At 35.0% G+C, this 13,583-nt stretch overlaps 3 protein-coding genes across 3 annotated transcripts; 1 reads left to right on the top strand and 2 right to left on the bottom strand.

The window, feature by feature from the left end:
* Positions 1 to 14: 14 nt before the first annotated feature.
* On the bottom strand, positions 15 to 1,333 carry CLUP02_06523 (uncharacterized protein; the record flags this gene model as incomplete). The annotated part of the gene is made up of 3 exons (XM_049285522.1): positions 15 to 1,025; positions 1,085 to 1,165; positions 1,268 to 1,333. The coding sequence occupies 3 exons, from the start codon at positions 1,331 to 1,333 to the stop codon at positions 15 to 17; spliced, it is 1,158 nt and encodes a 385-aa protein (XP_049142665.1).
* Positions 1,334 to 2,202: 869 nt separating this feature from the next.
* CLUP02_06524 (uncharacterized protein) lies at positions 2,203 to 3,208 on the top strand (the record flags this gene model as incomplete). Its single annotated transcript, XM_049285523.1, has 2 exons — positions 2,203 to 2,906; positions 2,965 to 3,208. 2 exons carry the CDS (start codon positions 2,203 to 2,205, stop codon positions 3,206 to 3,208), a joined length of 948 nt encoding a protein of 315 aa, XP_049142666.1.
* Positions 3,209 to 3,971: 763 nt separating this feature from the next.
* CLUP02_06525 (FAD binding domain-containing protein) lies at positions 3,972 to 5,704 on the bottom strand (the record flags this gene model as incomplete). The annotated part of the gene is made up of 4 exons (XM_049285524.1): positions 3,972 to 4,246; positions 4,301 to 4,512; positions 4,594 to 5,291; positions 5,363 to 5,704. 4 exons carry the CDS (start codon positions 5,702 to 5,704, stop codon positions 3,972 to 3,974), a joined length of 1,527 nt encoding a protein of 508 aa, XP_049142667.1.
* Positions 5,705 to 13,583: the final 7,879 nt, after the last annotated feature.

The following is a 13,583-nucleotide window of genomic DNA, read 5'->3' on the forward strand; positions in this document are numbered from 1 at the left end:
GACCCTCCAGATGATTACGCAAGAACATTTCCTTGTGTCCGAGAAAATGTCCCATGCTCAACATCGTGAATCTCTTCCGGCCATGATAGCCAGGGCTGCCACATCGGTCCCAGGTGAGCACTGATGGCATGTAGAAGGTGCGGCCCGGCCTCTCCGATCTGCCAAAAGCTCCTACCGAAGTGAAGAAACATGCTGTATCGTGCTAAAATCACCAACGCCTCCGGGGCCTGGCGCTCCAAAAGGCAGATGTAAAGATCAGACAGCATGATCGACCAGGTAAACATCATCCGTCGTCCGCACTCCACCCTGGTTGGATCCCTTAGGTCATGGAGGCCGGTATCCACCAGTCGAAGTGCCATCTCACATGCTGATCTTTCCTCTTCATCCAAGTTGGATGAGTGAGCTATGAGAGACTGCAGAGTCTCGTTTGGCTCAATGGTTTTATCGTACATGTCCGCCGCCAATCCCCTGGTCATCAGCGGGCCGAATTCAGTCTCCAAAAGAGAAACCCAATCTTGTTGAGCGGCGACGGCTTTGACTCCGCCATGAATCCTAACGCCGTGAGTGAAGCGGTTCAAGAAACTAGGGAAGTCCAGGCCATCATCACGAAGCACATCAGCCAAGATGTGGCGGCCAAGGACAGAAGAAAACAACAGTCGGGCTACGCATGTGCTCCTGCCTTCTTCATGGTGCGTCATGTTGAACATTTCGATCGCTCTGGTTTGCAACCTGACTGCTTGATCGAGGTAAAGCGCCGACTTCTCGGGCCGAATAATGGAAAGATGGCGTGCAGACATGGCCAGGACCCCCTGCATCAAGAAAGGTGCCTCCTGGGCGATGTCCAGAACCAGCTCGGTTGCAGGTCTCCCCAGGTTGTCATCGAATTCGGGAACGTAGACGTCGAAGCTGAAGTGGAGAAGTAATTCCATGTGAAGCATGTTGACGGCGTCGGGGTCTCCGTTTGGCTGGAAATCTGGTGATGTCCTAGCAGAGTGATGATTCGACCGAGGGGACACATCATGGCCCTTGTTTGGTTTGGTCAATTACACGTATTTGCCTTCGCAAATGGGCGTGGCTGACTTACCCGTATGTATGGCTCCTCGCCAAAAGAACAGAGGCGGTCGGCCTTGATGCAGTTGAAACATGTGGGCCGTTGTTCATCGCACTATTCAAAAGCAAAGAATGTCAGTCTATCAGATGCTACGCACGAGAGAAATCTTGAGAAGGGAAAGAGCCAATGGTAATGCTGGTTCGAGAAACAGCTTACTCGCATATGTCGCCGCTTACACTCAGTGCAGCCTTTACGACTTTTCTTGTGTTGACGACGTAACATGGCGATTGGATATCCTTTGGAACTTTTCTTTCGAGTTTGTTGCTCCTCTGCTTTCAAAGGATGAACTGCCGGCCATGGGAAAGGATAAAGCTCTTCATGTCATGATTCGACTCTCCCTCTGAACTTGACGGTATGAAATGCATTAAGTCCGGTCAGCAGCTGACAACATCGCTAGGTAGCACAAAGCAGGGTCCAAGTATTTAATTAGTTGGCTGAGCGTTCGTTGATGTTACATCCGTACCCCTGATGGCTAGGATTGAATACGCGTATCTCCACAATTCTCCATAAGACAAGCATTTATGTGTATCTCGGGTCCTCGGCCCTCTTGCAAACCAGGATCCATCTTTTTAGGGCCGAGATCGAAGTTCTCTAGTCTGATGTTAAGAGGAGCAACGCATCTTCTGATACCGACAAGATTGGTCAACTGTCCTCCCAGGCAGCAACATAGCAAATTTCTCGCCGTACCGGTAGCGTGAGATCGTCATACAGTCGCTAAGCCACCACAATGAATGCTGATACAGACAGAGTGACTGTCGCGATTAGTAGCTCAGGGGGCACAACTTCCATACGGCAGTCACTCCATACGTACAATCCACAAAGATGCTATTTTAGGGTAGAGGCTGAGTTGAATATCTCAAGGAAAAGATTGAGACCGAGGGGATACATGCTAGTGAATTATTCGTGTTTGAGACCGAGCTTCTCGTCGGCCAAAATCTTTCATCCGTATAAAAGCCAATGCCAATGACAGACGATTCAAGAAGTTGCAAAACGAATTTCTCAGAAGCTACCACCTTTCTAAATTGAACCATAAAAGCTTGGCTTGGACCGCAATCAAAGATCTATCATTTCCTATCGATACCCGAACCACCATGACATCGATACATCAGCGAAGCGACAGCCAGGTCATGGCATCTCTTTACTTATACGACCCTTCACTGGCTGCCGCCTGCGTCTTCATCGTCCTATTCTCTTCAACTCTTGCCGCTCACGCGATTTTCCTTTGCAAGAAACGAACCCGCTTCTTCATCCCATTCATCGTCGGCATCATCTGCGAAATCCTTGGTTACGTTGCACGTGCCATATCGGCAGCTCAAACCCCGAATTGGCAGGTAATGCCATACGCACTGCAGTCTCTCATGCTGCTCATCGCCCCGTCGTTGCTCGCAGCTTCTATCTATGGCATGCTAGGTCGCCTCATCATTCTATCAAACGGCCAAGACTACAGCCCGGTCAAGCCGACGATTCTTACGAAAGTTTTCATCACGAGTGATATCCTCTCCTTTCTGGTACAGAGCGGAGGTGGGGGTATTCTCACCAATGCCAAGTCGCCGAGCAAGATTCAACTGGGAGAAAACGTCATCATTGTTGGTCTTTTCATCCAGCTCGTTGGCTTTGCTCTTTTCATTGCCGTCACAGCAAATTTTCATTGGCGCGTTTCTCAAGACAGAGGTCAGAATCTGAGATACGCTGCCTCATGGGAGAAGTTTCTTTGGGTCTTATACGGCGTTAGTGTACTGGTCTTGATCCGTTCGCTTTTCCGCGTCATTGAGTACATCCAAGGCTATAATGGATAGTGAGTTTTGTCACGTCTTCTGCTTACTTTTCTAGTCACTAATTACTCATATTATCAGCTTGCAAACCACAGAGGTGTTCCTCTACGTCTTCGACGCGGCTCTTATCTTTCTCGTCACTTTCATACTAGCTGTGTTCCATCCCAGCAAGGTAATGACCGTGGGTGAAGACGGAAACGTCATTTCCGCCGAAGGATCACAGGAGTTGAGAAGTTTCGTGTCATTGGGAACCTCCAGCGCTCAAGATCTGAGTGCAAGGTGGGCTCCCAAGAGTACTCATGAGAGAGAATATGGTGGTCACTGAGTCGAGGCTTCTAAACTGTGGAAATGCCTTTGTCTCTGGCATCCAAGAAGTCTATGGAATGAACTCCGTGGGAATTTTTCTAGAACGAGTCACTTTATCTGATGTCGTGTTTCTTTTGTTCATCTTAGATGTCTTAGCAATGTTAATATCTTCGGCCAACCTAAAACCTCCAATTCAGATGACGACGATATCGCTTATGCATTGCGAGGTGACTTGAACACATACGCTTCATCAAATGAACGGGAAACGGCCTTAGAGTCGAGGAATCAAGAATTTGGGCGAATATTAGACTCCGTTCTAATAATGGGAAATTATGAGATCTCAAAGTTTGGCAGCAAGTCCTGAGTTATGAGGCCTATGCCCTGTCTACCACATTCTGCCTATGTCAGAATGCACCTTTCAGTGTTAATGCGAGATCCATTCATAGACCAACCGGTTCAAGGAGCCCATGGCGTTCATAATTTCCTCCACGCACTTGGATGTTGCAATTTTCTCAAGAATTGAGAAATGCCCTGAGGAGCTATTATGTTACAGTTTTTTCTGAGGTTGAACTTTATGAGTTACACGAAGATAAAGAAATACGATTGGAATTTTGTCCTTCATCGAGTAGCTTTACCGAAAAATTGTAGGCAGAAGATCAAGTAGCCGATCGACGGCAATGTTAGCGGCAAGACTTCCAGCAAGCGCTCGAGGCACAGCATGAGACGAAGGTTTAGAATCTACACACGACAGTCACAACACTACTGGCTCATGGAGTGTGCTTTCAAGTCCTGGGAAGCTTGAATCCTCCCCAATTCTGTCGCGTGAAAACCTCCAATGGGTCATAAGCCGCCCTTACGTCTCTCATCCTCACGAGGTTCTCGGCAGGAAACCCAAGAAACGGATTCTGGAACTCGGCTGCGTCACCCATGTAGATGAACTCTGAGGCAAGACCCTTCGCCTGATTTTCAGCATGCATATCGTCAAGAACCCCGCGAGCAAAGTTCGTCACACGTAAGTCGCTCTCCTCACTGTCCCATGCGGTAGATGTTTGCCAAACTAAGTGTTGTAGCATTAGCGATATACGTCTAATCAGGTCTCTTTGAAACTTACTGATCAATGGCTCGGTATCGTCCAGGCCCCAGGTGTTACCAATCCCATTGTTCTTGGCTACTCTCATTGCGCTCGCCGCCATTGTATTCAGAACAAGAGTCGCGATCAGACCTTCCACGTCACTGATGTCCTCAACGGCAGCTTTCCAGGCCTCATAGATACGGTAGAGTTGATCTGCATCTGCTTTCATCGTTTTGTGACCGAATTGAATTCTGCGGCAATTTGACATTAGTATTGAATGAAGGCATCACCCGGATCTGACTCTTTGCGTTTTCAGGACGGCGAGATCGTACCTGAACATTTGGAACGGGCTATCCAACTGCGCATGCCAATCAAGGGGGCGTTGGACCACATTCTCAGTCAAGACAGACGGAAGGTCTGAAAACTTATGAAAGCTCGAGGGTGGTGACTCGATGCCTTCTTGCACACCTCGAACTACGGCAGAAATGCCTTTGGTAGTGGTGTTGTATGTGATGGTGATGATGGAACCGGCGCCGACCTCGGGGTTTTGGTTTTTCGCCAAATCAACTGTAGCGTCGATGAACTCTCGGACCACAGACTCGTCAAAGACCTGCAGAGTGGTGCTAATCTTTGGAATAGGCAAAGTCTTGATGACAAACTTTGTCACAGCTCCAAAGTTGTTCGCGCCACCCTTCAATGCCCAGAACAAGTCAACGTTAGAGGTTGTACTCGCGACTACCTGAGTTCCGTTGCCGAGTACAACGTCGTAGCTCACGACGTTGTCCATTGCAAACCCATATTTATTCGTCAAGTAGTGGAAGCCTCCAATCAGCGAAAGTCCAGAGACCCCAATTGTCTTCATGCGACCTCCGATGCAGTAGAGACCATACGGTGCAAGGGCTTCGTAGACATCTACCCATCTGTTGCCGGGTCCGACACTGACAGTCGAGTTGTCGGGGCTTATCTCAATGTCGTTCAGGAGGTTAAGCGCAAGTAAGACGCCGTTGTCTATGTCATTGGATCCCGGAAACTGGACATGAAGTCTCGTCAGCACCCCACGAGAGCAAGAGAACAGCAGCAGCAACGACAATGATTGCTTACATTCATGTGACCGCCCCCACGAATGGCGAACTGTGCACCACAGGATGCGAGGATCGACATGCCTGAGGCTACCTGTAGCGCATCCGTCGGCATGAAAATGCATCTTGGTTCAAGGACTGCCCGGATGTCGTAAAAGTCTTGGGCTTGAGTCGTATAGTCAGTTGAGTTCATGCTCAGGAGGGCATTTCCAAATCTCTTAAACAGCTGGTTGCAGGCACATTCTGCACCAGAACTCAAGGTTGGCAGGGATTCCAAGTACTCGAGAGTTAGGTTTCCCGGGTTGGCAAAGGAGGTTGCAGCTACCGCTCCTGATAGGGCAGCGAGAAGTAAGCTTGAGAACATGATTGAAAAAGGCAGACGTTTGGTTAAAGAGATGTAATCAAAGCAGGAACAGTTCGAAACGGTGGTTTGCAGAAAACAATCTTAGGTTCTCGGAGTAGGCGAGGCGAGTTCTTAAGTTGATTCCGATCGTGAGGTCAAAAAGACCGGCCATTGGCGGTGCATAAAACAAGCGATTTGCATACGCTTGATAGGCAACAAGCCAGAGAATACTACCTTCCGAAATACGTGTATCTCACTAGCTTCCAAAAACTTAGGGCACTAGATAGCGATCTCCTGAGGGATATTGACTGTCCACAACACCCACCATCAGCATCATCATCAAGTATGATGCAAGGTAGATGGGTGTGTAAGTGGAGCTGATTGCCTACAAGGCCCACTCTACACAGACACCTCCATTTTCTGTTCCTTTTCCTTTTTCTTCTTCTTCTTTTTGACATCAAGAATACTGTGTAGTCTTGACGGAACAAGATCAATTCCCGGCACCCGAAACTCAAGACAGGAGCAAGCCAGGGGGTCACAAAATCGTTTGCCGCTCAATAGGTAACCCCCTTAGTTCTGTTCCTCTGGTTTTTCTACCACCCCTTATTTTATTCTTTGTTTGAAGAGTGTTCTCTAATGAATTTTCAAGAAATAAGAGTAAGAGTGGAAATGATAAAAATAAAGGGAATAAGAAGAATAATAGCAATAATATATAGGTAAGTAAGCGTTATAATCTTTAATTAGCTAATATCCTATGTTGATACCTATTTGATAGAGAATATTAGAGAGTCGTAATTTCTTAAGCTTAACACCGGCCCGAATGTAGTAGTATAGAAAATACGTATATACTGGGCCTAGACTTTACGACCCGCGCCGAAATATTTCTATTTCGAGAAGTATAGATCGACTTTCGTAAATACGTATATTTAGTTCCCTAATCTCGAGATCCTTTAGGTTAACGATCGGTATTTACTATTTTAGAGAGGTAAACTTAGAAAAAGGAAGAGACTTTAAGCCTAGCTTACCGACTTAGAACCGATTATTAATAAGTATATAACATAGAAAAGAAGCTTATAGAGGCTAACTACTATTAGGGTTTAAAAGATAAATTAATAAAATTCTAGCACGTATAGCTTTAACGAGGTAATGCGGGATATTCTTATACAGAATATAAAAAGTGAATATTCATATAGAAGCAAGAATATATGAATATAGGGGAAATAAGCGTATATAAAAGAGGTTTTTGTAGTAAAGAGAGTAATATAGTTGAATTACTATATGAGAAGTTGCTTGCTTAACGAAAGGTCTAGGTAGGCAAATATACGCCTATATATAGGCATAAAAACCTCCTACTAGAATATTCCATTGCTTATTAATTATGATATAATTAATAAGCGCATACGTAAGTGAATGCGTAATCGTAGTACGTAATTCCGCCTCGAGTAAATTCCAGATTATTCAGTTACCTTCCAGTACTTTCTATTGCTCACGTAAGCTTATATAAGCAGTATTGCTTACATAATCAATACCTATAATAATCTACAGAAATCGTAGATTAATATGGTATATAGTTTGCTTACGTAATATTGATAATAAGGCGAATAATAAGGTAAACAAAGTTACCTTCGTAACAAAAATCTACTCTTTTCTCAAAGTATATTATTAGCGCTCTATATATACTTAAACTACTCTTTTATTACTTAGTCCCCCTTTTTATACTTCCTAAGCTATTTTTTAATTAATAAGGCCTAATTAATAAAGCTTAATAAAGTACTCTCTCCTCTAAGCTTTATTCTAAAGCTTATTTATAGTTCGTATATATTATATTAATCCCTTATTTAAAAAGTCCTTAAATATATAATATAAGGGCGGGTATAAATAGCGCTTATTAGTCTAAATATAGACCCCTTATTCTAAATAATAACCTTATAATTCTATATCTAGGTCGCTCTTATTTATAAGCCGTTTTTATAACTACTAGTACTTAAATAGTCGTTACCCTACTTTTATTTACTAATATTAACCCCTTTCTAAGCTATTATAATTCTAAATTCCTTTTTTCTTTTTTTATAGTTATCTTTTTTATATATAGTCTTTTATTTTTATTAGCGTTTGCGCTACTCTTTTATTACGTAAATATTATAACTAACGAATATTTCCTAAATCCCTATTCTCGTATACTTCCCATACTTAAATAAGTCTTTTCTAAAGTTATTTTATAGTTATTACTAACTCGTTTTAATATAAATATAGCTCCTAATTATAGCGTCGCTATTATTAATAATAAAACGGTCGTTAGTACTATAAGTATACTTAGTAATAGTAATAATAGCGGTCTACTTAAAAAACCTAATATTCCCTTTACTTACTCTAATTTTATATATATATCGCTATTTATATACTACTTATATTAACTATTATAAACTCTTATTAAAAAAAAAAAAAGTAAACGCTAAGAAAATCGGGGTTAGCTAGGTACGCCCGCTCCCCTACCCCGCTTACGTTATATATAAGGTGCTTAATTTAAAAACTAAGTACTATAATTAACTAAGTTAGTAATTTATAGCCCCTAGTTCGCTCTTTTATTTAATACGTTTTTAAAATTTAGTATATATTATATAAAGTATACTACGCAGAACTATTTTTATAAAAATATAATAAGTACTTAGCGCTATTACTATTCTATTACTTTTTTTTTTAAATATTATATTAATAATATTTTAAATCCTTAAGTCTGCGGAATTTATAGTACGAACCTTTTAAAATACTGTACTCGCCTCGAATAATAACGTCTACGATTTAGAAGTTTATCGTTTTATTATTACTCTATTATTATTATTATTTAGGTTATTAATATTATTTTATAGCTCTAATAAACTGATTAAATCGTTATTAATAATACGTAAAGGGTACTTAAGCGCGCTAATAAAAAGGCCCGCTCGACCCCTATTATTAATAATAATAATAATAAAGTAGCTATAAGCTCCTCTTATGTTACGTCTTTATTTTATAATAATATTATAATTATATTACTTCGTACTATTCGTAACGAAGTGCGCCGTTTAAATAATATTCTAACTAATATATAATCGCCCTATTTACGCTCCGTATTCGTAACTAATTATTTATAAATTCGTTAATAAGAAGGAAATTCTTTTTATAATAACCCCGAAGATAATAACTAAGACGGCCTTTTTATATATAAGGGTAGTCCTTTTATAAATAAAAGCGGTCCTCTTACGTATTATAAAAATTAAAAAAACGGTTTATAATTAGCGTATTTATACTACTTAATTATAGCTATATAGCCCCCTTTTTCTTTTTATTAATAACTAATTCGCTACGTTATTAAGCTTATTAAGAGCTAGGGCGCGCTACCTAATTAAAATTCGTTCTTTATATATACTAATTAATACTATATTTTTAATATACTTAGCTAGCTTTTATATATTTTCGTTATTATTATATCTTTTTTATCGGATTAAGTATTATTACCTCCTCTTTAGCCCTCTATATTATATAATATTTCTTATTTTATAAAATAGCTCCCTATCTATATCCTTAATAAATAAGGGCTTCTAAGGGGCTTTTTCGTAATATTAATACGGCTTAAGTAGGGATATATAGAATATATCGTATATTTTATATTACGTTAATACGTTTAGTTAGTAAGTAACCCCCGCCGTTCTAACTATTAATTTAACTTCGAATAGGCCTAAATACTTATTAACTAATTTCTAACTAGGACGCTACCTCTTAATATTCTTTTTTAATAATAATACTTAGTTACTTATTTTATATAATATATTTATCTTAGCTTTATTAACTTATTATTTATATATTTTATATACTTTTTATATAAGGGGTTATAAAACTTCTTAGTTAGCTCGTAGTCGGGCCGTACGCTCCTTAGTTAAAATATTTTATATACTATCTTAAGTCCTTATTAAAATCGATATAGGGTACGTAAGTAAGAACCTAAATAAGGCCTTAATAAGCGCTTTATAAATTACTAAGTACTAAGCGTTATTATATATAAACTTAGCTAAATAAAGATATTATACTTAATTTAATTAGTTCTAAATATAAAAATAGTAAAAGTATTATTCTAAATATTAGTTCTATCGTTCTATTTAACTATCCGTTTGTAAATAAAACGTAGTACTAAGATACCTCTTTATTATTAAAAAGTAATAGAAATAAGTTTAAAACTTATTTATAAATAATAACCTTTTATTAAAGACGATCTTTTTAAGTATTTTAAATTTAATAAAGATTTTTATAAATAAAAGGTCTATAAATCCCTAGGTTATAAGGGTCGTCCTTATAATAATATAAACACTATATTTCGTAAATTAGTTTATTATAATGAGTACTACGTCGTAGGGGCGCCTCCCGATTAGCGTAGTTAATATAAGTAAGCCCGTAATAAAGTTTAGTAATATTTCCTACTATAGCCTAATTAGGGTAAGTAGGGGGTATAATAAGCTATACGGCTTATAATAACGAGGCTTTATCCGCTAGTATACTATATAAATATTAATATAACTTTTTATATCCTTATTTACTTTATTTTAATAATAGTAGCGTTTTAATAATACTATTTATTATAGCTAGCTAGTTATAGTAAGTATATTAGTAAAAGTTAAAGCTACGAGTACTAAGTAAATAATATTATAGTTATAATAGCTTCCCTAAAGCTATATCTATAAGTCGTAAAATAAGTAAGGCTTCGGTAATTAATCGTAGTCTTATTAAAAAGGGTTCTTAATAAAAATAGTTAAAAGCGATTATAAAATTTAATACTAAGTTAATTACTAAAAAAGCTATAAAAAGTCTATTTTTAGGCCTAGCTTAAGTTTATACTATATATAAGTCTACGTATAAATATATCTTTTATTAATAATTACTCTTATTTATTAAATAATTACTTAGTAAATATTAATAAGTAATTACTTAAAATAATTATAATAATTACTTTATCGTATAATTACTACTTCTTATTTATACGTAACTTATTTATAATTTTTTTATTTTATAAGAGTTACCCTATGTTCTTATACTTTTATATATATAATATATTATAGCCGCTATAAGCTTACGGGGCGGGCCCTAGTCTTAGTTATATATATTAAGTTATAATATTAGGTCTCCTTTTAAAAGGTCTTATTTTTATAAACTTATAAATAAGTTATTATAGCTTAGGTTAGGGCTTATTAAGTAGTTTTTTTAAAAATACTAAAATATCCGCTAGATTTTCGATATATCGTTAACTAAAGCTTATGTTTAAAATTAAAGAGCGAGGATTCGAGATCGAAATACTTTACTTATTTTATCGTTCGTTAGGGTAAAAATATAAAATATTAGAAAGTAAATTAAAGTATTATAAGTATATACGTTATAGTCGTTCTTATAATATAACTACTAATATTATATACGATTATAAGTTTCTTTTTTTTCTTATTAGTATTTTTTATATTAATTATATTTATAATAGATCGTTTTTTATTTAAAACTAATAAATTAGAACGTAAAAAAGAAATAAAGGAGCTTTTTTTTAAAAAACGGGCAGAGGCCTTACGTTATATATAAGTTAAAATAGATTAATCTTTATCAAAATTAAATCGTTTTTTTAAAAAAAAAGAATAGTATTTAAAAAAAGAAAAGCGATCCCTAATCTTTTTAATATTATTAACGAAAATAAGTCGGTTATTACGCGAGAAGTATAGTTTAATAATACTTTTAAAATAATTAACTAGGATACTATAATAACTAGGAATCCTAGTTTTAATTTTAATTTTAGTATTTTAAAAGGGATTCTTAAAAGTTCTAGAGGTTTATAATAAGTTCTTATATATTTTCCTTATATCCGTAGTTTTTCTATTTAATTAAAAATTCCTATATTTTATTCCTAATTCTATAATTAATAATTTATTTAACTTCTTACTGTAATTAGTTTAGTTTAATAATAATATAATCTTCTATATATAAACCTCTTAATATAAGTTTAAGTAATAAAATATAAAAAATAGGATAGTATCGTATCGTATTTAATAATTTTAATTCGTAATTAATTAGTAAGACTTTTTTAATAATTTCGAAAGGTCTAAGTTTTTCATAGTTTAGTTTATTACTTAGTTATTTCGTTTTAATATTATAATAAAGGAGATAGGTACTATCCCCCTTTTTTTAAAATAGTCCTTTAATTTTTAATTTATCCGCGTTCTTTTTTATATATTATTATATAAACTTAAGGTCTAGTAAAGCTTATTTATAAATCTCTTTAAGTTTATTTACGTTTATTATAGTTTTTATAGTTTATAATCCTTATTATACTTTTTTATACGCTATTAACTAGAATCCGTAATTAAAATAAAACGGAAATTCTTTTATACTTTCGCTAACTATATTATTATATATAAACTAAGCTATTAATAAAAGTACTACCTAATTATCCTAGTGGTAGTTTATATAATAACGAAGGTATATTTCGAAAATCTAATTAATCCTTTCTATCTATCTATCAGTTTATAAATAAAATAATATTAATAGTTTATAATCTATACTAAGTTATAAAATTAGGGATTTCTAAAACTTTAAAATAAATAGCTTATTTCTATTAAAAATAATTTCTTTTAATAAACTATAGTTTAAAAGTATAACCTTAGTAAATACGTATACTAAGTTTTTTATAATACTTAATTCCTTATAAAAAATAAAATATACGAACTTAGTAAGTCGATCGACTATAACTAAGATATTATCGTACTATACTTTAATAAATAGTTCTCTAAACTTTAGTAATTTAATAATAAAGTCCTATATAATTAATTACTATACTTTTATTAATAATTATAATAGTTATAGCTTATTATAAAGCTTATACGGGCTATTCTTACTTTTTTTATAAGTTATATAGTTTTTAATTATTTTTATAATTTTAGTACGTATAGCGGATTTATTATAATATTAATAAATCCGTTTTTAAGTTTTAATAACTCCTTAATAACCGTATACCGGTACGCTATAAATTTCTATAATAAGTTTAGGGGTTATTTTTTTAATTAGGCTAGTATTAATTTTTTTAGTTATTATAAAGAGCTTCGTAATTAGTATAAGGCTACCGTCTTTCTCTTACTTAAAAATAACTTATATTTCTGTAGGGACCGTAACTTCGTAATTAGGTCTTTTATTAAGAGTATTTACTTTACTATTTTCTAAACCTTTTTAATAAATAATTTAGAAATTATACTTAAATAAGAATTCGCTCTATTTAACTTATCGTTTATTTAGGTTTTTATTTATTATAAAGTTTATGAAGTTCTTATAGTTTATATAAACTATAACTTCGTATTTAGTTCTAAATAACTATAGTTTTTATTTCTAAAATACTTTAATAATTACTATTAGTTCTTTATTATAAATTTATTAATTTAATTTTATTCCGTAAAATACTTTAGAGTAAGAATAATATAAATAAAGCTTCTTTTACTTATCTTATTATCTTAAGACCGCTCTTATAATAAAATTTAAAATATTAGTCTCGATTTTAAAAGGTTTTTAGGGGTCTAGGATTATAATAATTAGTTTAAAAACGACTATATTCTTAACTTTAATAAATAGTTTTTTATACTTAGGGTCCTAAATAAATAGGTTATCTTTTTATATTAAATTATTAAAAAGTCTAATTATATTAATATAGTTTTTAAAAAATCGTTAATAAAAGTTAACGAATCCTAAAAATCCTTATACGTCTTTAACGTTTTATAATATAAGCTAATCCCCAACTACTTTTATTTTTAATACTTATATATAAATTTATCTTAGTATAATAGTATATTTAAAGAAGTCTACTTTTTATATATAAAACTCGTACTTAGAAAGTTCGGTATATAGCTTA

This window comes from Colletotrichum lupini, chromosome 3 (assembly GCF_023278565.1).
Source record: "Colletotrichum lupini chromosome 3, complete sequence".
NCBI classification, from domain to species: Eukaryota; Fungi; Ascomycota; class Sordariomycetes; order Glomerellales; family Glomerellaceae; genus Colletotrichum; species Colletotrichum lupini.